The 27,398-nt window shown below is 43.5% G+C and overlaps 1 protein-coding gene across 1 annotated transcript in view; it reads right to left on the reverse strand.

Moving 5' to 3' along the window:
- LOC127029743 (ephrin type-B receptor 5-like) overlaps positions 1-27,398 on the reverse strand; it is an 88,882-nt gene that overhangs the window by 21,505 nt on the left and 39,979 nt on the right. Inside the window, exons 5-6 of the mRNA XM_050915536.1 lie at positions 10,042-10,197; positions 7,513-7,851 (exon numbers count right to left, since the gene is read on the reverse strand). Coding sequence (XP_050771493.1) covers positions 7,513-7,851; positions 10,042-10,197 — 495 coding nt within the window. The remainder of the gene's footprint in view (positions 1-7,512; positions 7,852-10,041; positions 10,198-27,398) is intronic.

Raw genomic sequence — 27,398 nt, forward strand, 5'->3', positions numbered from 1 at the left:
CATGCCAACAAGCAGGAATTCAGGCAAAAAATGCCAAGAGGCCTGCATGTTTGAACAAGGGGCTCCTAGTTAAACTCAAACATAAAAAGGAAGTATACAGAAGGTGGAAGCAGGGACAGGTAACCTGGAGGAACATAGAGGCACTGTCCAAGCATGCAGGGACATGATTAGGAAAGCCAAAGCCTACCTGGAATCACGTCTGGCAAGGGACGTCAAAAGCAAGAAGGGCTTCTCTGAGTACATAAGTGGCTAAAGGAAGACTAGAGAAAATGTGGGCACACTGCTGGGTGGCGCAGCGGACCTGGTGACACAGGACATAGAAAAGGCTGAGGTACCGAATGTCTTCTTCACATCAGCCTTTACTAGCAAGACCAGCCTTTAGGAACTCCAGGTCCCAGAGACCGGGGGAAAGTCTGGAGCAAGGAAGATCTTCTTCCTGGTAGAAGATCAGCTGAGAGAATATTTAGGTAAACTGGACCTACATAATTCCATGGGCCCTGATGGGATGCACCCATGAGGGAGCTGGCTGATGTCATTTTGAGGCCACTCTTGATAATCTTTGAATGATCGTGGTGACTGTGAGAGGTGCCTGAGGACTAGAGGAAAGCAAATGTCACTCCTGTCTTCAAGAAGGGCAAGAAGGAGGACCCTGGGAAATGCAGGCAGCTCAGCCTCACCTTGATCCCTGGGAAGATGATGGAACAACTAATCCTGGAAACCTTTTCCAGGCACATGAAGGACAAGAAGGTAATTGTGAGTAGCCAGCATGGATTCTCAAAGGGGAACTCAGGCTTGACCAACCTTCTACGATGAAATTACTGGCTTGGTAGATGAGGGGAGAGCAGTGGATATTGACTACCTTGACTTCAGTAAGGCTTTCAACACTGTCTCCCATAACATCCTCATGGAGAACACAGTATGGGCTTTAAGCACTGTCTCCCATAATATCCTCATAGACAATCTGATGAAGTATCGGCCAGATGAGCAGACAGTGAGGTTAATTGAAAACTGCCTGAACAACTGAGCCCAGAGGGTGGAATGAAGTCTAGATGGAGGCCAGCACCTAGCGGTGTACCCCAAGGGTCAATACTGGGTCCAATACTGTTCAACATCTTCACTAATGACATGGATGATGGGGCAGAGTGTACCCTCAGCAAGCTTGCTGATGATACAAAACTGGGAGGAGAGGCTGATACACCAGTGGGTTGCGCTGCCATCCAGAGGGACCTCGACAGGCTGGAGAAATGGGCTGACAGGATCCTCATGAAGTTCAACAAGGGGAAGTGCACCGGGGGAGGAATAATCACATGAACCAGTATATGCCGGGGGCTGACCACCTGGAAAGCAGCTTTGCAGAAAGCATCCTGGGGGGTCCTGGTGGACACCAAGTTGAACAGGAGCCAGCAATGTGTCCTTGTGGCAAAGAAGGCGAATGGTATCCTGGGCTGCCTTAGGAGGAATGTTGCCAGCAGGTCAAGGGAGGTAATCTTTCCCCTCTACTCAGCTCTGGTGAGGCTACGCTTGGAGTCCTGCGTCCAGTTCTGGGCTCCCCAGCACAAGAGAGACATGGACATACTGGAGAGAATCCAGCAAAGGCCACAAAGATGATTAGGGGACTGGAGCCTCTCTCATAGGAGGAGAGGCTGGGAGAGCTGGGACTGTTCAGCTTGGAGAAGAGAAGGCTTCCAGGGATCTCATCAATATGTGCACAAATAGTTGAAGGGAGAATGCAAAGAGGATGGAGCCGGGCTCTTTTCAGTGGTGCCCAGTGACAGGCCCAGAGGCAATAGGCACAAACTGAAACACAAGAGGTTCCCTCTGAACACAAGGAAACACTTTTTATCATGAGGGTGACCAAGCACTGGAGCAGGTTACCCAGAGGGGTTGTGGAGTCTCCCTCCTTGGAGAAATTCAAAAGTGGTCTGGACGTAGTCCTGGGTAACCTGCTCACGGTGACCCTGCTGGAGCGGGGGGTGGTGGAGAAGATGTCCTCCAGAGGTCTCTTACAAGCTTAGCCATTTTCTGATTCTGACCAGACAGCTGAATCACTCACTCAGCAGTACTGTCTAGACATCCATGGACTACAACAGGAGTTTAGACAACTGGCTCACAGATCATCACTTAATTGGGATTTAAACTAAACCCTGCCAGGGCTTGTGTGTTCTTTCTAGTTATTTATGGGTTTTCTTCCCCTTCTGTCTCACCCCATAGCTTCTGAAAGCATCCAGTGTCTCTCTCATTATATTTCACATGGTTTGATCAACCTCAGCTATGCCTCTAATGTTCTCTGATATTCTTCTATATTCTCGAATACCATCCCCAAATCTACCACTCTCACATTCTTGTTTCTCCTTCATTATCACTTCAGGTATCCTATTATCCTCCTATTCTAAGCAAAGGGCATGAAGACCCTAGCTTTGTTCCACACACCTTCCCACATGTCATCTTCAAGGAAGATCAGTCTGAATACAGCATGGAAATTCCCTTCTTTATGTGTTTAATATCTTTATTTCGAAAATGTCCTATGTCTTTTCCACAGACTTCAATTTAGTTCTGACCCTTTCTCTAAATACCTGAAAATCCTTTAAAAGTACCTTAGTCTCCTGTCATAACCTTGTACTTTGCTTCCTGTGGATGAAGAGTCCTTTAGAAAGGCAAATTAGTTAGTTATTTTCACTTCCTTTACCTCTTTACTACTTCTTGTGTATGGGTTCCACTCATGCCTAATAAACAGGAAAAAGTCCTTTATGCCACAAGGTGCCATGTTTTACTATGCATCTCCTATTTCTACTTGCTGAAAATGTTTCTGTCTTCATTTAAACAGTTGCTGAAGCCTGAGATGTGAAAACAAGCACATTCATTCTCTGCTCATGCTGTGGAGATAGGGCATAGTAAAGACAGAAACTGGAACAGTTTCTTTTTGTGGAGTGAGCATAGAAATTTTTAAGTCCCAGTCATAACCGGGCAAATCCGCTGAAGATGGCAAAGTTGACAAATGTCACTAAGGGAAAAATTAAACCTTAAGAGTATTTTTGTTGTTCATATGTAAGAAGAAAACAATACAGTTGAATTCCTAGGGACCTTTGGCAAGTGTTCAGAGTTGGTAATTAGATCGTAAATAAACAAACAGCTTGTTACATTGAAAATTAATGTAGTTCATTCGGAGGACAATGAACAAAAAGCTCATGCTCCACTTGCTTTACCTGCTGGTTTTAGCCTAGCAAAACACAGCAGTATGTAGCTTTTGACAGTTCTCTTTTTATTCCTTTCCTGTTTTGATCAAGAAAATGCCTTGCCTGTGTCCCTGCTTTGCCAACTAAGTCTACTGGACTCTTTTGTCTCTCTTTGGAAAAGCAAACATCTTCAAGCAACTCATCCATTTGCCTTCATAATCTCATAATCATACTTGGCATTTAATTCTTTTCCTCTTCTCACACCATTTCACCTGAAAATCTTCTGTCAGGTCCTCTTAGATTTCCTGGCACTACCCATAACTGTCCTTGTCCCCATTCAGCCTTACACAAGCCTTCAGACTGTCTAGCTTTCATTTCTGCAGTTCTACAGATTTTTTTGGTATTGCCAGGTCCCACTGCTCTGAATCCAACTGATGTAGAAGGCTGCTATGTATCTTTTCCCAGGTACAAGGCAACCTGGTCACAAAACCTTTATCCTTACATATCTCCATTAGCTCTCATAATGTCTGGATTCAGTTAAAAAAAAAATCTACTTGCTTTTAAAAGTCTGCATAGATTTGCTCCAACATTTGAGTCTCTGCTGTCTTTATCTCTTCCTCTTCTTTCTAGGAATGTAACAACTGCCTGAATGAGTAAGTTCAGTAGCATGTCTCTGGCAAGAGACATTACTACATGCTTCAGTGGAAGGTGTAGGGAAAAAAAATGGACAGGTAGTTACAGCTGTGCACAGAGAAAGTTTTTTCACAATCCTTTAAATGAAAATCTGACTTCTGCCCTGAGACATGAGAAGAGATATTTGTTTACCCTGATAAGTACACTTCAAGATGTTAAAATAATCATTAAAACTTTAGTCAGGTTTTTTTTTTAATAATATGGTTGGATTTTAAGAAGTTCTTTGCTTTCTTTGTGTCAGGTTCCCCTCTGTGAAGAAGTAAACTCCACTACAATTGCATAATAGCCTTTCCTCATGCAGTTCATGCTATCTGGAACAGCCTCCCAACATCTTTCTATATATCCTGATACTTCTTTAGGTATTCACCCTCAGCACTTCAAACCTGAGCTGAAAGCAGTTCCCTTCTCTCATCTCATCTCTGGACAGTTTTTCCTTCTGGCAATTTGCATATCATATTTGCATGTCATACTATTACTATCTAAACAAATTTTATTATTACTATCCAAACAGATTTCAGATGCTTTTTGCTATAGGAGGTTAAGTCTTACTATATTAAAGGAAGTTTTTCAGTGCCAGCCCTTCTTATTCTGTCTTCAGACACACAGTCACTGAAGAGTAGGAACATCATAATTAGGCTACCACAGAAAAACATGATTGTGTAACCAGATCCTATCATACTTTGAAGCAGGGCTAGCAGATTGCTTGGAGTAAGCAAACTCTTAGATGAACAGTGTTTTGGAGACAAAGATGAAGAGCAAATAGGTAGCAGGGGAAAAAGAAAAAGAAAAGTAGAACTGTTCCAGCACAGAATATTGCCTAATATACCTCTAACAAAGGGACAGAGGGTGGGGAGGAGGATTTTTTGGATCAGCAACTGGAAGAAGCAAGAGAACTCTGTCTGATGTATGAGTAAGCAGAATAGTCAGAAACTGCCAGGGCTGGAGGGTCTTTCTTTGGTCACCTTTAATTCAATGGAGTGAAAATTTTTGCTACAGCCATTTATTCTGAAAGCTTATCTTTCTCCAGTTTGCTTTTTTATACCCTTCATGCCTTCCTGTCCCCTCCTTGTCTCTTTCAGAACATAAGATCCTGAAATGTCCATCTCTGCTTGTATAATAATAATAGTAATAATAATAATAATAATTGTTATAATAACACAACAACAATAAGCCATGCTAAAGTGAAAACCTGCTGAAGGGATTGAAGGAGGGGGTATGGATGAGACAGGCCACGTGATGGAGGAAGCAGGGCCTTGTTAGTATGAGCTGTCACTATGAATCGAGGGCAGCTCATCTCAAGCTCACTCCTAACGATCTTGAGGAAGAGCAAGGAAAAAAAAAACCACAAAAAGAAGCCATTCAGTACACATTGCTGTTTAAGAAAGTTGGCTTCCCCTGAAACTGCTTCAGTGCACAAGAGAGGCACCTTAAAGAGAGACACCCAACACACCCAACACACCCAGAGACACCAAGAGACACCTGGAGGAATAGGAGTGGTCAGAAAAGTCAAACAGAAGCAAAAGAAGAGGGTAGATTTGGTGATTCCAGGCAGGAGAAGGAAGCAGCTACTCCATTAAATTACCTCAGATACAGATGAAGAAGGCTGAGATGAGAAGCATGCAGAAAGAGAATTCTTTAGGATGTTAATAGAACACCCACCTGTCTCCAGCAGAAGCCAAAGGAACTGCCTGGAATTACCATACAAATTAGCCAGTCATGTTTTTTACCGTAAACAAAAACTGATCACCCACTTGCAGCCAGCCTCTTAAGGGGACTGGGTATCCTATACATGCTCTGCTACTCAGTGCCTGTCAGGTAACATTTCAAAGGGAAGAAACAGACGTTGTCAAACCCCTGGCATCTGCTAACAGTAGGAAATTACTTGGGCTATATATATACTCCCTTCCTTTCCATAGCATAGAAGCAGAAATGACAAGATGTGATTTAATCAAGATCATGATGCCACATCTGGTTTTGCAGCATTTCTCCTGAGCTTTACTGGAACCTGGTTTCGCAGGGGTTTCCACAACTACACTGTGGAATCTCATTGGGATTTGTTTGAGTTTAACATTTACACATCTCCAAATGTTCACAGACATTTGCTGTCACTCAGTTCAAATTGTTCCCCCTCTTTCTCCTCCTCATCACATTACTCCTCATTATATCCTCTTAAACAAGCTGTGTACAATTCCTCTCTGTACTAGCTTATACATGCTTGTAAAGAACAACATATGCCTAGTCTCTTACTGTTGACATTTAGCAGAACTGTATGGCTGTATGCATGTGGCTCTCTCCAGCTCCAGTCCTTATATATGATATTTACAGAAAATCAGAATTTGCTCGATGCTGTTCTCCATTTTCCTCCATATATATAAGCCTTCTGTATGCTATCCATCAGTCTGACCTACTCTTCAACTCTTTAATCTCTCCCCTTCCTTTGAATGCCCACACAAGCCATTAGTATTTTAGTTTAGTCATCCCTGCAGTTTAGTTCCTAGTTACAAGGATCACAACACCTTTGATACAACTGTACAACACATTTTAATATTTCTACCATGGAAAAGGCAAAAAAAAAAAAAAATCTTTGTTTCCTATTGACAGGAGAATGATATTCCAAGACCACTTAGCAGAACAGCAAGGTTGAAAAGGCAAGAACAAGGTAGAAGAAAATATATGGCATGCAGAAGAACCCAAAGTAATTTCAGTAAAATAGGAATGGTGATTCTGCTTCTGGATCCTTTGTCAAAATTCCATTTAACACCTCCCCAGGAATTGTAAAAACTGTAGTTTTCATATCCTTTTATGACCCACAGGACTGCACAGTATTAACACACGCCATCCCAGGGTCACATATATTTAGGTGATGAATAAATATGATTGTATACATTCTTTTTTGTCATACAGCACCTATCTGTATCTTTAACTGTATCTTCATTTTTAGACAGTGCCTAACTGTCTCTATTTTCCACTTCCTTACTTTGATATGCAGCAAGGCAAAGGTGGATAGATTTGATGAAACACTCAATACCACTTGTTAAAGTGCACTAGAGTATGAACTGATACGAGGAGAGTGGAAGGTGGTGTATAGGAACAAGAAAGGACAGAAAAACAGAGTATCTCAAAACATAGACAAAAAAGAAAAGTGAACAGGTGAAAAATGCTAGAAAGACTGACTGAAGTATAACAAGATGAAATGGAGAAGAGTAGGAGATAGAGAAGGTGAAAAGGAAATGAGAAATGCTGTCTAAGAGCTGCTGTGGCAAGCTGATGCTCACAAAATCCCTGTCAAACCCTGATAGTGTCCCCTGTCTTGCACAATGAAGCAACATGCTTTGTCTGACCCAGAGAACTACATCTCCCATTGCCATCTTCTCCAGGGCAGCTTCTGCACCAACAACTCTTCTCGATATACAGTCACATCAGCTGCTAAACTCAGTTTTTCTGCCAAGAGGGAAGAAAGGAAAGCCCATTCAGAGAAAGCAGGAATGAGAAGGGCAGAAGTGAAATCATGGAACTAGCAGGGCAAGATAAAAAAGGGCACAACACACAAGTAAGAAGACAAAGGCCCAGGATTCAAAAGATAAAAGCAAATCAAATGAGAGATAGAAGTGGAAATTTTGGGACTCATATGCAGGGGTCTCCTCACCTGACTGGCTGGTGCTAACATTGATGGTGGCATAGTGGGGTGCTTCTGAACTCAATTCAGTCACTGAGTTGACAGCCTGGATCTCAAAGGTGTACTGCACATGGGCCAAGAGGTTGGAGACTTGCACACGACTTTCTGTCAGGCCCACTTGGCGTGGTTCAAATTGTATGCTGTCCCCACAGCGCACGCATGGCCCTGAGGACCCTGCTGGGCATACTTTGCAGATGACATTGAAGAAAACATCCTTGCGGCCACCCAGATCCTTGGGGAGGCGCCAGGTCAGGAGCACGTTGGAGCCAACAATTTCATAGCTAAGGTCACGGGGAGCAGAGGGGATGCCTAGAAGACAGAATGAAAGATCAAAAACCCATGAAAGAATGGGAGAGAGGTGGGGGAGGGGAGAAGACAAAGCAGGGGGAAAAGAACAGAAGAACAAGTTGCTTTTTCTTCTCATTCTTACTCTTCTCTAGTTGTTTCTCTGCTGAACAAGGCCAAGAAAAACATATTCTTTGCTACATCAAACATACACTTACATACATGAAGGAGCAATAGTACTACCACATTTTAGAGAAACAAAATTAACAAGAAGGGTCTTTGTTTCAAGGGTGTGACTTTTACTTTTCCCTAAAAGAACAGCCAGTGTTCAGAGAAATTCCAAGCCTTTGAAATTTTAAATTTTGCACAAGCTTAGTAAAGATTTGTCTCTACTGAGACCTCTAATTCTCTCCTTTGGCACCTAATATCTCTGAACTCTTTCAGACTTCAGTTAGCCTGTTCCATCTGTTGCAGGAACTGAACACCAGTTTCCCTATGATTAGTCCTGCTGCCAGCCAGATTCCTGAATTGGGATTGGGAGTAAACTCTGACAGCTGAAAAACTGCCCATTCTGTGCATCTAACACTTCCCCTGCTGGCACAGAGACAGTAAAGAGAAAGAGGAAAATGCAGAGGGTGAGAAGATGGCATGGGGATGAGAATGGGACAAGACACTGGAGCTAGAAAGTGAAAAGCTCAGACAGGTAAAAATAAGCAGCAGGGTTGCACTGCTAAACTTGCGCATAGACACAAAGCAAGACTGGAAGGGCAGGGACAGAGAGGCTGAGCTCAGTAACAGGGAGGGGCAAGGGAAACATGATTTACAGAACATTTCCCTCCAAAGGCTGTAATGAAATCCAAGAATCCTCATTCTCACCATTACTCTATAGTCAAGAAATATCGATGAAAACTATGGGCAAAGCCTTTTCTCTGTCTAACACTGATCAATATAAAGGATGACACCCTCTATTAGTATAGGTGGATGAGGTCTTTGTGGGGGATCTCTCTGGCTGCAATCTAGTTCATTGCTGGAGCGTTTGAGTATTTCCAATAGCTATATGTCCCTGGGGACTCACATTTCCGGTGTTGTTAAAAAAATAAATTATGCTGGAAAATTGCACACAGAAGACTGTTTAAAAAAATGTATTACTGACAAGATGAAGCATTTGTACATCAGAAAATGTCAGAATTAAATTTTCTTTTGTGATCTTAACTGGGCTACTCAGCATTTGCATTGTGGTATAGTATTTAATTGCATGATCACATAGGAGCTTTCCCTGAGGATTCTTATCACAGTCAATGCAAAGGATAGACAACTGCTCAGGAAAAATAATCCCTGTGAAGTAAAGATTGCTTGATGCTGGTTAAGATGGATTCTGTGCAGTATAGGAAGCAAGGGATTACAGAAAAAAACCACAATCACATTTCCTAACTTCTGAGTGTTTAACTTCAGAGGCATAAAGTGTTAGCAAGATGTTTTAGGAAGTTAATTTTTTTCTGTCACTTCCACAAAGTTCAAGGGTGATGTTTGATATATTATTTAAACTATATTTTTGAGTGCTAATCACTAACCTTATTTCATTTTCTGCATCTAATTATTCCTTCTTGACCTATTAATATTCATAATCAATGACTGTGAAAAGTCGTAACTGATGAGAACCACAGAGAAGCCAATGAAAAAATTAAATATTTACCCATAAATAAAATTTGCAGAATTTGAATTCTGTGCAGTAAATATGGTCTTCACACTTTCAATGATAAAGGGAAGAATAATATTGGTTAACTCTTTCAATGAACAATGTTTACCCCATGTATGAAATGAGTTTAGCATTTCATGAGAAATTAGTATATTATTCTCTCATTAAAAGTTGTACCTTATGCATACTTGCAATGGACTTATTTAAGGTTGCATGAGTCATCTAAAATCTGACATTTTTTCATTTCTCAACATCTAGTATTGCAATACCCCAGTATTCTCAAAACACAGTTTCACCAATATATCAATATTGTAAAAAGCATGTGGGAACACTTCTGTCTTCTCATCTGCATTCAGTGAGTGGATATACCCTGTAGTCAACTGGAGGAGCAAAGGGAAGTTTTGGGTTATTTCAGAGGTCATGAGAAGAGGTGAACTGCAACTCCCCTGAATCATTCAGGCACATTCTCTCTCATTAACTGCCCTTCTTGCTTTCAAACACTCCATCCATATACTTACCAGTGCAGGGAGCATCAGAATTGTCCGAAGCAGATCGATAGTAGCGGTTCTGACACACACATTCACTGGAACCTGGCAGTGGAGCGTGGCTGTGGGCAGGGCATAGATGGCAGGGGTCATCTCCCACAGATACTTTAAAGAAACCAAGGGGACAGGCTAAGAGGAGGAAAATGAGAAAGGCAAAAGCAGGAAACTCATTAATTCAAACTTCAGAAACAATGCAATCTTATTTACATTTAACTTGTGCTGTTGCTGTAGGGAGAAGTTACTACATAGAGTTTTGTTGGTTTTGTTGCTTTATGGAGCATGTATTGTTAAAGTTGCAATTTCAAAACAGTTTATTTTATTCTATACAACAGGTGCTTAAATTGATTCACTGGCAGACGAAAGAGAACCAGTCCAAAGACAGCTCTGGCCATCTGAAATAATTGTCTTCTCATTACTCACTCAAAGAGCTTTAGCATTGGAAAAGCCAAAAAGCATAGCCATGTGATCTGTCTGGAAATAGCCATAACAGTTAGAGGTATTATCCACACCTCCTTCTCCCCACCCAACACAGCCACAAAAATGGATTTTTTATGCTGCCTTCAACAGTTTCATTGCTTAAAGTAATATAAGCTACCATGGCTGATTTTGCATCAAAATTAGGAGCAGGCACTCAGATTGGCAGTCCTATTGTCTTCTTGTAGGTCTGGAAATTTCCCAATAATGGATAAAAGCCTCTTAATTTAGTCAAATGCAAATCTGCAAATGCATAGGAACATGCCTATGCAAAAAGCTGAAACAAGGATGGAAATCCATCCTACAGGGAAAGAAAATGAAAAAACAGTAACTTATTAACAGTATGGGAGTATGGCACTTTCTAGGTTTGACAAAGATGCTATGCTGAATTACCTAACAGAAGGCGCTTGGATCTTACATTGAAGTGCTAGGATAAAGTGTTTACAATTTTTATGTAAGTTATGTCAGTTTTCTAAAGCTGATTTGCTATATAAATAGATACAGCTTTTTTAGATTTTATGGACTAACAAGCTCAGGTGAAAGTTCATTTGTCAGACTGACATTTGGTTAGTTAACTTCACAATAAAGAGCATTTACAGGGAATGGGAAACTTTCAGATAGACCCCGGATGAGCGTTTGATGTCAAAAGACAGAAGGGACACACTCAAGAGAACTGTCCTAGTGATTACTATAAGCAGAACAATCCAAAGGATTGTGGATAGCAAAAAGTTATATAAAAAAAGAAAAATGTGTAAGAGAAGAATATTGCATACAGGTGTTAATATGAAATTAGAGTATCTAATGAATGTTCCAAAATGGAACACCACACCAGAAGCTGCAGAATTAGCCCATCTGGTTATTACTTACTGTACTTACAGGCTTCCACCTCCAATAACAATTATTTGGAAATGTTTCTAACCTACATAGGTGCTGAGTGGCCATTGATGCATCTTTCTTAACAAATAAACAACTTCAGAAAAACAGAGTAGCTTGCTTATCTAACCTTCTTCTCATATGTGTTCAATTGCCTTTGCTTTGGGTTTTCAAAGCACATTGTAGAATTTTTGATGTATACTGTGGGAGTGCAGGTATGCAAACCTTAACAAAGCTGAAAAGGTTACAGCCGCAGTCCAGACATAATAGCCAATAACATTTGTGGAGTCCCATCAGCTTTATGCCTGTTATATTATTTCATCTTCTCTGTCAGAAGTCTTCTTGGCTGCAGAGTAACTTCCACATGTACTGTGATAAGAGTGGCAAGTGCTGGAACAGGTCAGACCATAAAAGGGACTTCAATAACTCTGAATGATAGCTATCAGATAGGAGAACACTGATTCTTCCCAGCACTCAGAAAATGACAACATTCAGTGTGTGATACATTGTCATATGGAAAGGCAGGGGGAAGGAGAGATTGTAATTTTGCGTATGATGGATGATGGTAAGAAAAGAGCAACTGCCTTTGCCTTCAGGCCTTTATCCAGCAGAAAAATCAAATTATTCTTATATGGAAAAATCTGTCCCTATTTTCCTATGGACAAAAAAATAACATTTTGCCCACTTTATGAATTATATCCCTTTCATTCAGTTTAAGGCTCTGCTAACAGCCACAGATGTAGAATATAATTTTCACATTTCTTGGCAAATGCAGCTATACTGAAACTATGAGTATTATGAATGGGAAGTTCTCATCCAACTCGCTGCATAGCCATTCCACCAAAATTTACCACTTTCAGGGATCTTCCTTTATTAATTTCAAATTTGAGAATGCTGAACTGAATGTGAACATCTTTATTTTCCTACAAGTAATTTTATCTCATCCATTTTTTCTTGCATCAAACCCATTCTCAAGCTTTTGTCAAGGCTTAGAACTAATGGCACATTCATTCCACTTGTCAAGGTAGACCCTGGAGGATGGTTCTTTTTCTACATTCAGTCATACAGAGCCTGACATCAACCGGGAGAATGACCTTGCTGCTAGTCACAATAGTGAAAATGAACAGGTAATGATAATGCCTGCAGTCTATGTGATGCTAAAAGGAAATCTGTAGAGATTTTACAGAGATTTTAGAGATTTTTTTACAGAGATTTTACAGATTTTTTTACAGACTTTACCCCTGCAGTGCAAAAACATATTTACCCTACAAGTGTAGTGCTAAGAGAATTCAGGTAGATTAATCTCTAGCCTAACTGCAAATCATATGGAAAGCTAGACAAAGTTGTGAATGAAGAAGAATTTGTCTGGTATTTAGTAAATATAATTTATTTTAAAATAAACATGGTTGTGTTAAAAATAAGCAAACATTTATTTTTACATGGTGCTTTGAAGTCTACCAGCAACTTGCTGTTGAGACTGGGGATGCAGGGATGAGGTCTGCAGGGATGGCACACTGTTGATGAGTTAGACAAAGGTATTAAGCAAAAGTGCAATGTTGTAGGTTTTACATAATGGAATGAACATGCCAGTGGCACTACTACCTCAGTAAAGAAAGCCAGTTTATATAAGGCAAAGCAAGTCTATTGCTTAAAAGGCCATGCAAGATTTCATTCATGCTATGGACAGTCAGTCCAAGTGACCAGAAGCATTCAACAGCTGCTTATAAAAACCAACCAACCAACCAACCAACCAACACAGCAAGAATACAAACCTTTGTATAGGGACATGGTGTCTGCTAATGGAAAACAATGTTATCTACTCATACCACAGATATAGTACAATACTATAGAGACAACACTTCGGAAAAGGTACTCGTAACAAATACTAGAGATCAAATACTTACAGCTATTCTTTCATATTTGCCTCACAAAATCTAATTTCTTCATCCATGTATCGTGCTTGCCCTTATATGCCTGCACCATATGCAAAGGCAGGTTACTGCTGTCTCCCCTAGCACTGCCCAGTGTGCTATGCTTTTCGGGCTGTCACACTTAGGTGGTTTTTTGCCATCTTATTCTCTCTCTTACTCATTGATGCAGCACCTGTTCTTGAATGTAATCCCAGAACTGTTACAGTCAGGGAATGAAGAATTGTTTATTTATGCTGAAGAGCAATGTCAGCATGAAAACAGGTGACTTTACAGTAAATTACAGGTTTAAATAAGAAGAATGCTTCCACCAACTAAAGCAGCAGGCTCTGAGAAAAACTTCCAATACAAGCAGCAGATCAAAAAAAGCCTAACCATATTTAAGAAGGAACCTGGCCTGTTTCTGAAGTGATTTTGTGATACAGTAGCCATTGAGATCAAAGTAGCAGACTTAATGTAAACGTATCTCCCCCTCCCAATGTCGCCAGGTCCAATACTCCCTTGTCCTGTATTTAACATAAGCAGAGTGTGAAGCAGTCACATAGGCTCATTTATAAGCACTCCACTACAGCTGAGTAAAGCAGACAAACAAAATTCCACTGCAGCTGTTTCACCAACAAAACAAATTTCAGGAACATTTCTCTGTCCTCACATGCTCCCTCCCTTTTGGGAGAAAAGTCAAAACACTGACTGTGATGGCTAGTTCATTTTCTATGCAAAAAAACAAGCCTAAAATGTTAAGTTACCACATTACAGAGAGAAGGGAGCTAAGAAGGCTCCCTGTAAGAAAGAAATCAAGAGAGCAGACTAGTATAACAGTTGTCGTGGTTTAACCCCAGCTAGCAACTAAGCATCACGCAGCCACTCCCTCACTCCTCCCCGGCTCCCAGTGGGATGGGGAGGAGAATCAGGAAAAAAGGTAAAACACGGGGGTTGAGATAAGAACAGTTTCATAACTAAAGTAAAATATAATACTAACAATAATAATAATGAAATATAACAATAATAGTAATGAAAAGGAATATAAAAAAAAGGAAAAAAAAAGAAAAAAAACTCAAGAAAAAAAACAGTGATGCACAATGCAATTGCTCACCACCCACGGACCGATGTCCAAGCAGCAATCCGCCCTTCCCGGCCAACTCCCCCCTGTTTATATACTGAGCATGACATTCTATGGTATGGAATATCCCTTTGGCTAGTTTGGGTCAGCTGTCCTGGCTATGCTCCCTCCCAGCTTCTTGCACACCTGCTTGCTGGCAGAGCATGGGAAACTGAAAAATCCTTAACTTAGGGTAAGCACTACTTAGCAACAACTAAAACATCAGCGTGTTATCAACATTATTCTCACACTAAATCCAAAACACAGCACTGTACCAGCTACTAAGAAGAAAATTAACTCAATCCCAGCCGAAACCAGGACAATATCCACCCCTTATTCTGTACCATTTACGTCATGTCCAGATCCCACACTTTCCGATACATTTCCAATTAATCACCACCACTTTTCCTGTCTTTTAATATATACACACAGATATAATTCCCACAGTCTATGCGCCATCTCTATCAAATGTCTGTTGAGTTCATTCAGTCCATGACTTTGGGCTCCATCTGTCACAACAGTCTCTCTGGGCAGGAGGCATAGTGCAAAGTCTGCTCAGTCGGGAGAACAGGATTGGGCTTCGGTGTGGTGCAGCGTGCGGGTGACATTGGGCGCAGCAGGAGGATGGTGTGTAGTGTTGGATTGTTGCATGCTGAAGTCAGTCCTGGTTCCATCACTACTGCGCTTTGCTCCATTTTATCAAAGTTCATTCTTCATTAATCAAAGTGATTCTTACTGTAATACCATTGATATAGCATATAACAATTACAATAATAATGACATACAGTGGCAGGATTACATAGCAATCAACATCATACAATTTAATCTATTGGCTGTTCTCACCTAAAATCAAATCCCCTTGAGGCACACATCGAACTTCCCCATCGTCCCGCATCACCCACCAAGTGCATCCAGGTCCTTGAGCAAAAGCAATCCCATGAATGGGTTTGCCTTTGCCTGAGGCAGGAGTAACCCAGACTGTTTTCCCTAGCATATTTTTTATGTGCACTACAGGAACTTTATCCCCTTCTACAGTACGTAAAAGTTCTGATTAGGCAGGGCCAGCCTGATTGGCAGATCCTCTAGTATTGACTAACCAGGTGGCCTTTGCTAAATGTGTATCCCAATGTTTGAAGGTCCCACCACCCATTGCTCTCAATGTAGTCTTTAACAATCCATTGTATTGCTCGATTTTCCTGGACGCTGGTGCATGGTAGGGGATGTGATATACCCACTCAATGCCATGCTCTTTGCCCCAGGTGTCTATGAGATTGTTTTGGAAATGAATCCGGTTGTCTGACTCCTTTCTGGGGTGCCATGTCGCCATAAGACTTGTTTTTCAAGGCCCAGGATAGTGTTCTGGGTGGTGGCATGGGGCATGGGATATGTATCCAGCCATCCAGTGGTGGCTTCCACCATTGTAAGCACGTGGCGCTTGCCTTGGCGGGTTTGTGGGAGTGTGATATAGTCAATCTGCCAGACCTCCCCATATTTATATTTCAGCCATCGTCCTCCATACCACAGAAGCTTTAACTGCTTGGCTTGCTTGATTGCAGCGCATGTTTCACATTCATGGATAACTTGTGCGATAGTGTCCGTGGTCAGGTCCACCCCTTGATCACGAGCCCATCTATATGTTGCATCTCTTCCCTGATGGCCTGAGGCATCATGGGCCCACCAAGCCATAAATAATTCACCCTTATGTCGTCAATCCAGATCTACCTGAGCCACTTCAATCCTAGCAGCCTTGTCTACCTGTTGATTGTTCTGATGTTCTTCAGTGGCATGACTCTTAGGTACATGAGCATCTACATGACGTACTTTCACAACCAGGTTCTCTAGCCGGGCAGCAATATCTTGCCACAATGCGGCAGCCCAGATGGGTTTACCTCTGTGTTGCCATTTACTCCGCTTCCATTGCTGCAACCACCTCCACAGAGCATTTGCCACCGTCCATGAGTCAGTATAAAGTATTGGCCATTCTTCTCGTTCAGCAACGTCTAAAGCCAGCTGGATGGCTTTCACCTCTGCAAACTCACTCGCTTCACCTTCTCCTTCCGCAGTTTCTGCAACTTGTTGTATAGGACTCCATACAGCCACCTTCCACCTCCGATGCTTTCCTACAATGCGACAGGACCCATCAGTAAACAGGGTATATTGCCTCTCACTTTCTGGCAGTTTATTATACAGTGGAGCCTCTTCAGCATGCGTTACCTCCTCCTCTGGCGATATTCCAAAATCTTTGCCTTCTGGCCAGTCCATGATCACTTCTAGAATTTCTGGGCAACTGGGATTTCCTATTTGAGTCCGTTGTGTGATCAGTGCAACCCACTTACTCCATGTAGCATCAGTTGCATGATGTGTAGAAGGGACCTTCCCTTTGAACATCCAGCCCAGCACCGGCAGTCGGGGTGCTAATAGGAGCTGTGTTTCAGTACCAACCACTTCTGAGGCAGCTCAAACTCCTTCATATGCTGCTAATATGTCCTTTTCAGTTGGAGTATAGCAGGCCTCGGATCCTCGATATCCCCAACTCCAAAATCCTAGAGGTCAACCTGGGGTCTCCCCAGCTGCTTTCTGCCAGAGACTCCAGGTAGGGACATTCTCCCCGGCTGTGGTATAGAGCACATTTTTAACATCTGGTCCTGCCCGGACTGGCATGAACAATCTCCCGTTTAATTTGTTCAAAGGCTTGTTGTTGCTCAGGGCCCCATTTAAAATCATTCTTTTTCTGAGTCCCTTGATGAAGAGGGCTTACAATCAGACTATAATTTGGAATATGCATTCTCCAAAAACCAACAATGCCTAAGAAGGCTTGCATTTCCTGTTTAGTAGTCAGTGGAGACATAGCTGCTATTTTGTTGATCACATCCATTGGGATGTGACGACGTCCATCTTGCCATTTTATTCCTAAAAACTGACTCTTCTGTGCAGGTCCTTTCACCTTACGTTGTTTTATGGCAAAACCAGCTTTCAGAAGGATTTGGATTATTTTCTTCCCTTTCTCAAAAACTTCTTCTGCTGTGTTGCCCCATACGATGATGTCATCAATGTATTGCAGGTGTTCTGGAGCTTCACCCTTTTCCAGTGCATTCTGAATTAGTCCATGGCAAATGGTGGGGCTGTGTTTCCACCCCTGCGGCAGTCGATTCCAGGTGTACTGGACGCCCCTCCAAGTGAAAGCAAACTGTGGCCGGCACTCTGCTGCGAAGGGATCGAGAAAAACGCATTAGCGATATCAATTGTGGCATACCACTTGGCTGCCTTTGACTCCAGTTCCTATTGAAGTTCTAGCACGTCTGGCACGGCAGCACTCAGCGGCGGCGTGACTTCATTCAGGCCACAATAGTCTACTGTTAGTCGCCATTCTCCATTAGACTTTTGCACTGGCCGTATGGGGCTGTTAAAAGGTGAGCGAGTCCTGCTGATCACTCCTTGGCTCTCCAGCCGACGAATCAGCGTACGGATGGGAATCAGAGAGTCTTGATTGGTGTGATATTGCCACCGGTGCACTGCTGCAGTAGCAATTGGCACCTGTTGTTCTTCAGCCCTCAGCAATCCCACAACCGAAGGGTCCTCCGAGAGACCAGGCAAGGTGGACAACTGTTCAATTTTCTCTGTCTCCAAGGCAGCTATACCAAAGGCCCACCGGTACCCTCCTGGGTCCTTGAAATACCCTCTCCTGACATAATCTATGCCAAGGATGCATGGAGCCTCTGGGCCAGTCACAATGGGGTGTTTTTGCTACTCATTTCCAGTTAGGCTTGTTTCAGCCTCCAATACAGTTAGCTGTTGAGATCCTCCTGTCACCCCAGAAATACAAATGGTTTCCACCTCTTTATAGCGTGATGGCATTAGGGTAGACTGTGCACTACCTACTAGAGCCTCATACTCCTGTGGGTCTGACATGCCAGGCCATCGGATCCACACAGTCCAGTAAACCCGGTTGTCCCTCTCCTCCACCTGGCTGGAGGCAGGGCCCCTCTCGTCCTGGTCATAGGATTCTCCACCCACTTTTTGTAAAAATGGATTAGAATTCTTTCTGATCAGGAGTAAGATCGGCCCTTCCACTCTGTCTGGCACACCGCTCACACTGCCACCGGAGACTGGAGCAGCCATTTTCCTGGAAGAACCCTCATTTGTGATTGTTTTTCCTTGCAATTCACGTATCCATGCATCCAGGACCGAGGTAGGTTTTCCATCCCACTTCATCATATCCTCTCTGTGTTCACGCAGGTAAGACCACAGGGTGCCCTGTGGTGTGTACCTTCTATCTCCTCTCTCTTGAGCAGAGGGACGCTTATTCCTAATAGCTGAGATACTGGTCCGTACAGGTGGGAGGCAGAACTTACCCTCAGATCGCTGGAACTCTTGGGACTGTTTCTCGGCTAGTGTGTCTGGTAGTTTCTCCACAGCTGAGATGAGGGAGGAAGAGAGACTTTCTTCATATTGCCGGAGTTGGCCAGCCAATTCATCCACCATTGGTCCTTCTTTGTCTTTCTAGTCCATTACTGCCAGTGAGCTGGCATAAGACGGTGTGCTCTGTGTAAACTTCTGCCACATGGGTCGTGTGCAGTGGACTTTATCTGGATCTGTGGGTAACTGCGCATCGTCCCGGTCATAATAAACCATCTCCTGCACGGCTAATTCCCTCAGGTACTGGATACCTTTCTCCATGGTAGTCCACTTGTTTGGATGACATACAACATCTTCCTAGAAGGGATACCTTGTCCTCACGCCTGAGAGAAGTCGCCTCCAGAGGCTGAGGGCTTGTGTCTTTTTTCCAATCACTTTGCCAATGCCCCCTTCCCTAGAAAGGGATCCCAGCTGCTTGGCTTCCCTACCCTCTAATTTGAAGCTACTGGCTCCGTTATCCCAGCATTGGAGCAGCCAGGTGATAATGCGCTCGCCTGGACGACGACTGAAGTCTTTTCACATATCTTGCAGCTCACGCAAGGATAGGGATTGGGTGATTATCTCCAGTTCTGCCTCTTCCTCCTGTTCTCGTGATGAACCTGGTTCACCTTCATCCTTCGCTAAGCAAGCTGGTTTTTTTGAGTACAGGGGCGACTGATACCGGCATGGGTTGGTTCTCTGGTTCAGCTGCAGTGCCTGTCACAGGGGTTGGAGTAACCGTAGTGCCTGTCACAGGGGTTGGAGTGCCTGCAGTGCCTGTCGCTGGGGTTGGAGTGGCTGCAGTGCCTGTTGCCAGGGTTGGAGTGGCTGCAGTGCCTGTCACGGGGGCTGGAGTAGCAGTGCCTGTCATTTTGTTGTCAGATTCAGAGACCTTCTCTTCCCCTTGAGGGTACTGAATAGTGTTGAAAAGGGCTCGGTAGGTATGGGCCAGGCCCCAGTACATTGCAGTGATTTGTGTCTCCCTGGAATTGTCGAGGTGACGGCGTATTTTTTCCAAATGTTGTACTAGTTTTTCAGGATTCTGCACTTGTTCAAGGGTGAAGTTCCAAAACACTGGAAGTGCCCACCGTCCTAGGCATTTTCCCATGCTATCCCACACACCCTGCCACTGATAACTCTCCAGTCTTAGGGCAGATCTCTGGGTGATCCTCTTAAATAGTTGTTTAACCCTGAACAAGACCTGAACCACATTCAGGAACACGCTAGTTCCTAGCAATAGGACCATGTTAGTTTCAACATTCCAAGGATATTCAAAATTTTCATAATTCTCAAATGCTGCTGTAATTAGCCTGGAGGAGAAGGGGAGGTTGAAGGAAGGTGTCTCCCCCATAGATTGGCTCTCTGAGGAGAAAAGGTAAAGCGTGTAATTATTAATAGTTTCCGCTAGATAGCTCCCGAAATATGGAGATAACGGCAATGCTGAGTACAAATACTGGATTAGTCCCACGACCGATAATTTTATCGTATCATAAACCAGTGTTACATAGCACAGCAAAGCGAAAACCTTAATCCACCTCACCTTATGGGTGACAAACAGCAGCACAGGGACTATATACAGCAAGTAAGGTGATACATAACACAACTCTAAGAACCAGCGCCACAACTCTAAGAGCCAATAAATCAATATTGTGACCAGAAACTATTAAACTAATATAATGAATGCTTATAACAAATTCATTTTAACACGCTCTGGTCAGATCTGTCACTACCTCTACCCTTCGGGCCCCACCTTGGGCACCAAAAAGGACTGTTGTGGTTTAACGTCAGCCAGCAACTAAGCACCACAGAGCCGCTCCCTCACTCCTCCCCGCCTCCCAGTAGGATGGGGAGAAGAATCGGGAAAAAAGGTAAAACTCGTGGGTTGAGATAAGAACGGTTTAATGACTAAAGTAAAATATAATACTAACAATAATAATAATGAAGAATAATAATAATATAGTAATGAAAAGGAATATAACAAAAAGAAAAAAAAGAAAAAAGAAATAAAACTCAAGGAAAAAAACCAGTGATGCACAATGCAATTGTGCCTACAAGCCTAAAAATCTACTTGAATCAACAGACTAGGTAAGAAAGGAACGTGAAGGAAGTGCAGACTAGTGTAACAGTACATGGTGATCCCCACATAGGCAGAGCACAGCCAAATGCCATTCTCAGTACACCGTGAACATCTCTGGCATGTGACATTCAGTCCATATTCCATGCAGATACACGTGATGATAGGCAGCTGAATCCCATCCCCAGTCAATACAATCAGTGGAACCTAATGAGCAATTTGGCTCACTCTAAAGCAAAGACCCAAGGAGCAATTCAGTTGCCCATACATTTGAGAAGCCCCTGGTATCCATTCTCTCTGTCATCCAGATGGCATTCCAGTAGGTGCTGGGTCTTCTACTGTTCCTATGTCATATCTGCTAGCCCTAAGTAGATGTCTTGGCTACACCAGGGTGTCTCAGATGGCCTCAGATGCTTGCATGTGAAAAACTGAATGGAGCTGAGAGCCGACAGCTGGAAGTAGCCTCACGTTTGGAGGCACTGATCCTCAAGGGCGACTTCAACCACCCTAATATCTGCTGGAGGAGCAACACAGCAGGGCATAAGCAATCCAGGAAGTTCCTGGAAAGCATCAGTGACTACTTCCTGACCCAAGCAATGGAGGAGGCAATGAGGGGAGGTGCCCTGCTGGACCTCATGCTCACAAACAAGGAAGGGCTCATTGGTGACGTGACAGTTGAATGCAGCCTTGGCTGCGGTGACCATGAGATGGTGGAGTTTAAGATCCTGAGAGGAGTGAGCAGAGCAAAAAGCAAGCTCACAACACTGGACTTCAGGAGAGCCGATGTGACCCCTTTGGGGTTCTGCTTGGAGAAGTCCCATGGGATAAGGACCTGGAGGGAAGGGTGGCCCCAGAAAAGCTAGAAAATCCTAGTGCAAGGATTACCTCCTCCAGGTGCAAAAGTGGTCCATGCCAACAAGCAGGAATTCAGGCAAAAAATGCCAAGAGGCCTGCATGTTTGAACAAGGGGCTCCTAGTTAAACTCAAACATAAAAAGGAAGTATACAGAAGGTGGAAGCAGGGACAGGTAACCTGGAGGAACATAGAGGCACTGTCCAAGCATGCAGGGACATGATTAGGAAAGCCAAAGCCTACCTGGAATCACGTCTGGCAAGGGATGTCAAAAGCAAGAAGGGCTTCTCTGAGTACATAAGTGGCTAAAGGAAGACTAGAGAAAATGTGGGCACACTGCTGGGTGGCGCAGCGGACCTGGTGACACAGGACATAGAAAAGGCTGAGGTACCGAATGTCTTCTTCACATCAGCCTTTACTAGCAAGACCAGCCTTTAGGAACTCCAGGTCCCAGAGACCGGGGGAAAGTCTGGAGCAAGGAAGATCTTCTTCCTGGTAGAAGATCAGCTGAGAGAATATTTAGGCAAACTGGACCTACATAATTCCATGGGCCCTGATGGGATGCACCCATGAGGGAGCTGGCTGATGTCATTTTGAGGCCACTCTTGATAATCTTTGAATGATCGTGGTGACTGTGAGAGGTGCCTGAGGACTAGAGGAAAGCAAATGTCACTCCTGTCTTCAAGAAGGGCAAGAAGGAGGACCCTGGGAAATGCAGGCAGCTCAGCCTCACCTTGATCCCTGGGAAGATGATGGAACAACTAATCCTGGAAACCTTTTCCAGGCACATGAAGGACAAGAAGGTAATTGTGAGTAGCCAGCATGGATTCTCAAAGGGGAACTCAGGCTTGACCAACCTTCTACGATGAAATTACTGGCTTGGTAGATGAGGGGAGAGCAGTGGATATTGACTACCTTGACTTCAGTAAGGCTTTCAACACTGTCTCCCATAACATCCTCATGGAGAACACAGTATGGGCTTTAAGCACTGTCTCCCATAATATCCTCATAGACAATCTGATGAAGTATCGGCCAGATGAGCAGACAGTGAGGTTAATTGAAAACTGCCTGAACAACTGAGCCCAGAGGGTGGAATGAAGTCTAGATGGAGGCCAGCACCTAGCGGTGTACCCCAAGGGTCAATACTGGGTCCAATACTGTTCAACATCTTCACTAATGACATGGATGATGGGGCAGAGTGTACCCTCAGCAAGCTTGCTGATGATACAAAACTGGGAGGAGAGGCTGATACACCAGTGGGTTGCGCTGCCATCCAGAGGGACCTCGACAGGCTGGAGAAATGGGCTGACAGGATCCTCATGAAGTTCAACAAGGGGAAGTGCACCGGGGGAGGAATAATCACATGAACCAGTATATGCCGGGGGCTGACCACCTGGAAAGCAGCTTTGCAGAAAGCATCCTGGGGGGTCCTGGTGGACACCAAGTTGAACAGGAGCCAGCAATGTGTCCTTGTGGCAAAGAAGGCGAATGGTATCCTGGGCTGCCTTAGGAGGAATGTTGCCAGCAGGTCAAGGGAGGTAATCTTTCCCCTCTACTCAGCTCTGGTGAGGCCATGCTTGGAGTCCTGCGTCCAGTTCTGGGCTCCCCAGCACAAGAGAGACATGGACATACTGGAGAGAATCCAGCAAAGGCCACAAAGATGATTAGGGGACTGGAGCCTCTCTCATAGGAGGAGAGGCTGGGAGAGCTGGGACTGTTCAGCTTGGAGAAGAGAAGGCTTCCAGGGATCTCATCAATATGTGCACAAATAGTTGAAGGGAGAATGCAAAGAGGATGGAGCCGGGCTCTTTTCAGTGGTGCCCAGTGACAGGCCCAGAGGCAATAGGCACAAACTGAAACACAAGAGGTTCCCTCTGAACACAAGGAAACACTTTTTATCATGAGGGTGACCAAGCACTGGAGCAGGTTACCCAGAGGGGTTGTGGAGTCTCCCTCCTTGGAGAAATTCAAAAGTGGTCTGGACGTAGTCCTGGGTAACCTGCTCACGGTGACCCTGCTGGAGCGGGGGGTGGTGGAGAAGATGTCCTCCAGAGGTCTCTTACAAGTTCAGCTGTTCTGTGATTTCCCTTAAACATATGCAAATTAAAATGCATGGAGAGATCCCTGTGGTCTTGGCTGCCCCACTGCCAGATCCTTCACCACATACATGAATGTGTGTGGACAGAGAACAAGGAATGGAAAGTTTTTGACACTAGGCTATATTTCATTTCAGGTGTTCAGAAGTGAAATGAGAATATGATTAGCAGTTTCCCTCTGAGGGAGGAACCTGAGAAAAGAGTTTAAAGAAGACAGAGAAAAGTGTAAAGAAAAGCAGTAAGGAAGAGACTCACCTGCCCTGTTCAACTCACGTGACAGAAATGGCAGCTGAAGAACTATGGAGTGGAATCCAGAGCAACTTAGGAGGAAAGATCTCTTCACAGTGATTATTTTTGTATTGTCTAGAGGAAAAAATTAATGACTACATAAACCTATAATCTCATGCTGGTATTTCCAGGAGAGATGGCAGAGACAGAGAAAGGATCGTGCTTTGAAACCCTCATTCTGCCCCTGGGTATTTCTACTTCCAGAAAAAAAATAGCAAAATGAAATCATACAGCATACTGCAAGCAAAGCTGATTTGCAGCGATTAAACATGATTCACATCTCCCCCACCTTCCTAACGAACAGATAGTTCCAAAAAAAAAAAAAAAAAGACTATGACCTAAAATTCGTAGTTACTTATATTTTACATTTGCAATTTTGGCCAATAAGGCTGGGCTGACTACAGTAGACACTAACTGGCCTCCATGTAGCTAAAGAATGGCCTCCACGGGCAGGGACTGCAGTTATCACACAGCTTCTGCTTCCACCTAAACCCTGACCCCTGCCTCTGCATCCAGTCAGGGAGCTGCTTACATTCACGAGTACCTTTATCCCTTTCCAAAATTGCCTAAGATATGCTGGCTCACTGCACGCAGAGCTTTAGCCCACAGATGGCAACAATAATTGTTCCCATGACATGGAGCTTTTCCTGGCATTGCCTCAGTCCAGTCACTCTATAAATAGTATATCAAAGGTCAAGTCGAGAGGAAAGAGAAAAAAATCCCCTGGCAATCTAAATAATAGGCAAAAGCCACTTCCTTTTATTCCAGCAGTTACAGCGAGCCTAGGGCTGTCTTTCCACACACAGACAGAATCCATGTCTCATTTGTTTCTGAAGGATTCCTTTTTTCACACCATGAGATTTTTCAGTTTTCATGTACCTTACACTCCCTTCTTACTGCAGTTCATGGCATCATGTCCACTTGCTGTGGTCCTACAATCTCTGCAGATGACTGCTGTGCTCACTGGAGACAGTCGTAACAAATACCCAAGCTGAAGCATGCCCACCATCACTAGGACTAGCATGTTTTGCTTTAGTGAACATTACCATTTCAGGACCATGCCAGAGAAAGCCTGAACAAGAGCAGCTTCTCCTGAAACACCTCCACTGTGTGCCTGCAGAACAACTTCACACAAAACACCAACACCAGTTAAGCCACAGGCCTTGTCACTGGGGATAGTATGACTTGATCATCCCCCAGGCACCAGTACTTTCCAAGAAAACACAGATTTAGCTCTCATTAATTCACAACATCCAATGCAAGGACAGAGGGTTGCAGAGCTAGCACCTTAGGGGGCAGAGCAAGCTGCCACTCCCATTAAGTCAAAGTTACTATGAAAGGAGAAGGCAGAGTTCAGAGTGTGCAAGTGCTCTTCTCTCAGCTTGTCTCAGTCACTTTTCATATCTTGCCACAGTGTCAGAATGCCACAATAGTTCAGCTGGGCACAGCTCATCTCAGAGACACTGACCCAATTTTCCCTCTACAACACTCGCTCCTGTGTTGCCTGTATTTGCATGACTGCTCACTGGAGACAAGTTCCACCTGGGAGGCCAGAGGAGCAGTTTCTGACAGACTTCTAACAATAACAAATATCAAAACCAGCAGAGAAAAGTGCTGGAATCATGGAGTGTGGGAGGGAGGGGGGTGAAGAAAATGAAAATGGGGAGGGGACAGACCAAGAACCAAAGAAGTTAAGAGAGAGAAAGAGGCACTGAAAAGCTCACTTGGACAATAAGGGCAGAGAGGAAATATTCCAAGAGCAAAACAAAATACAGCAAGGGGAGAGGGACCAAGAAGGGCAGTGGGAAACTTCAACAGAGCTTTATGTACCCCCAGCAGTGTTTTTAGGGAATGTGATACAGGTGACATTGACTTTTTGTACCCAGATATGATTTGGAACTGAGCTGGGACATAGGAAGACATTTAGAAGAGCATAAAATTACTCTCTTCTTGACTGAGACAAGTATCTGTTTCTTATATGGGAGTTCTGCTCCCAGGTGTACTGTGGGGCAGCAAGAATGAATACTAGATGTGAGACTATAAAAAATGAACAGAGTGTCAAAGCTGGCATTGGAGTCAAATTGGGAGGGATGAATGGCCATAGCTGAATTTGAGGCCTAGGGAAAACTGGATGTGCAGAGCTACAGAGGGCCTCAAATGAGAATGAATCTAGGCAAAGCAGAATCAGCATGGATTTTAAAAGAGAAGATAACTGGTATGGGCCACGCCACTTACTTTAACTAGAGAATGGGAGGCACTGCTAGAATAAGCCCTAAACTGAATCAACTGGAAAGAGGGATGGACTTTGGCAGTTACAAGGGGCAGGATGATGGAAAAGATTAATAATTGATAATTGTAGAAATACTAGCATGCAGAAGACACACTAGAAAAGAAAAATCTAAGTAACTTTTAGATAAAACATTGTGCTTTTTTTCCCCAGAAATAAGCCTATGACTAGCTTATGGTGATAGGAAGTAATTTCCCACTGGGGCAGGCTGTTCCACAGTGACTGTTACCGTGTATCTTGCATCTTGTTCTGAATAAGGTGGGATCAGCCAGAGTTAGAAGCAAGGCATAGTGAAGTGATAGGGCTCTAGGTTGATTTAGAGTTTCATAGTTTCTACAGCTGTTTAGGTGGGAAGAGACAGTGGAAAATGAAAGAAACATAAGGAGAGAAGTGTGTGGCTTTGAGTTTTTTTAAATGGAAAAGGAGAGCACCAAATCAACTGAGATAAAATAAATGAAGTGACTAAGAACTGTTTCCTGCTGAACTGTTGATAGGAGATCAGTTGAGTAAGGGATTTTTAGGTAAAAGAGGTGGAGCTGAAGCAATTACTAGCTAGTTATATAATGGGAGGACTGCCAGGCTGCGTGAAGAAAAAAAGGCAAAACAAGAGAGGAAAGATTTGGGCAGGGGAGGGATAGAATATGAGCAGAGAGCAACCACTGGATATAGGAAAAGCAGCAAACTACTTGAAAAGCACCAAAATGTATGTGCAAGTAGCAGAATAAAGCTGGAGAAGCTGATGAAAGGAGAAATACATAAGAAAAAAAAATATAAATAGGTAATCTAGCACAAGGCACCAAACATTATTATCAACCGTAGTTTACCTCGAAGTTAAAGCTCTTACTCAGGAGAGGCTAAGAAACTGGGTTTGTTCATTTTAAAGAAGAGAAGGTGGGGAGGAGGGGCAACTTATGGGTGGCATCAGCCACCTAATGGGAGGATATGAAGAAGGTGTAGGCACAAG

This window comes from Gymnogyps californianus, chromosome 1 (genome assembly GCF_018139145.2).
Source record: "Gymnogyps californianus isolate 813 chromosome 1, ASM1813914v2, whole genome shotgun sequence".
Classification (NCBI taxonomy): domain Eukaryota; kingdom Metazoa; phylum Chordata; class Aves; order Accipitriformes; family Cathartidae; genus Gymnogyps; species Gymnogyps californianus.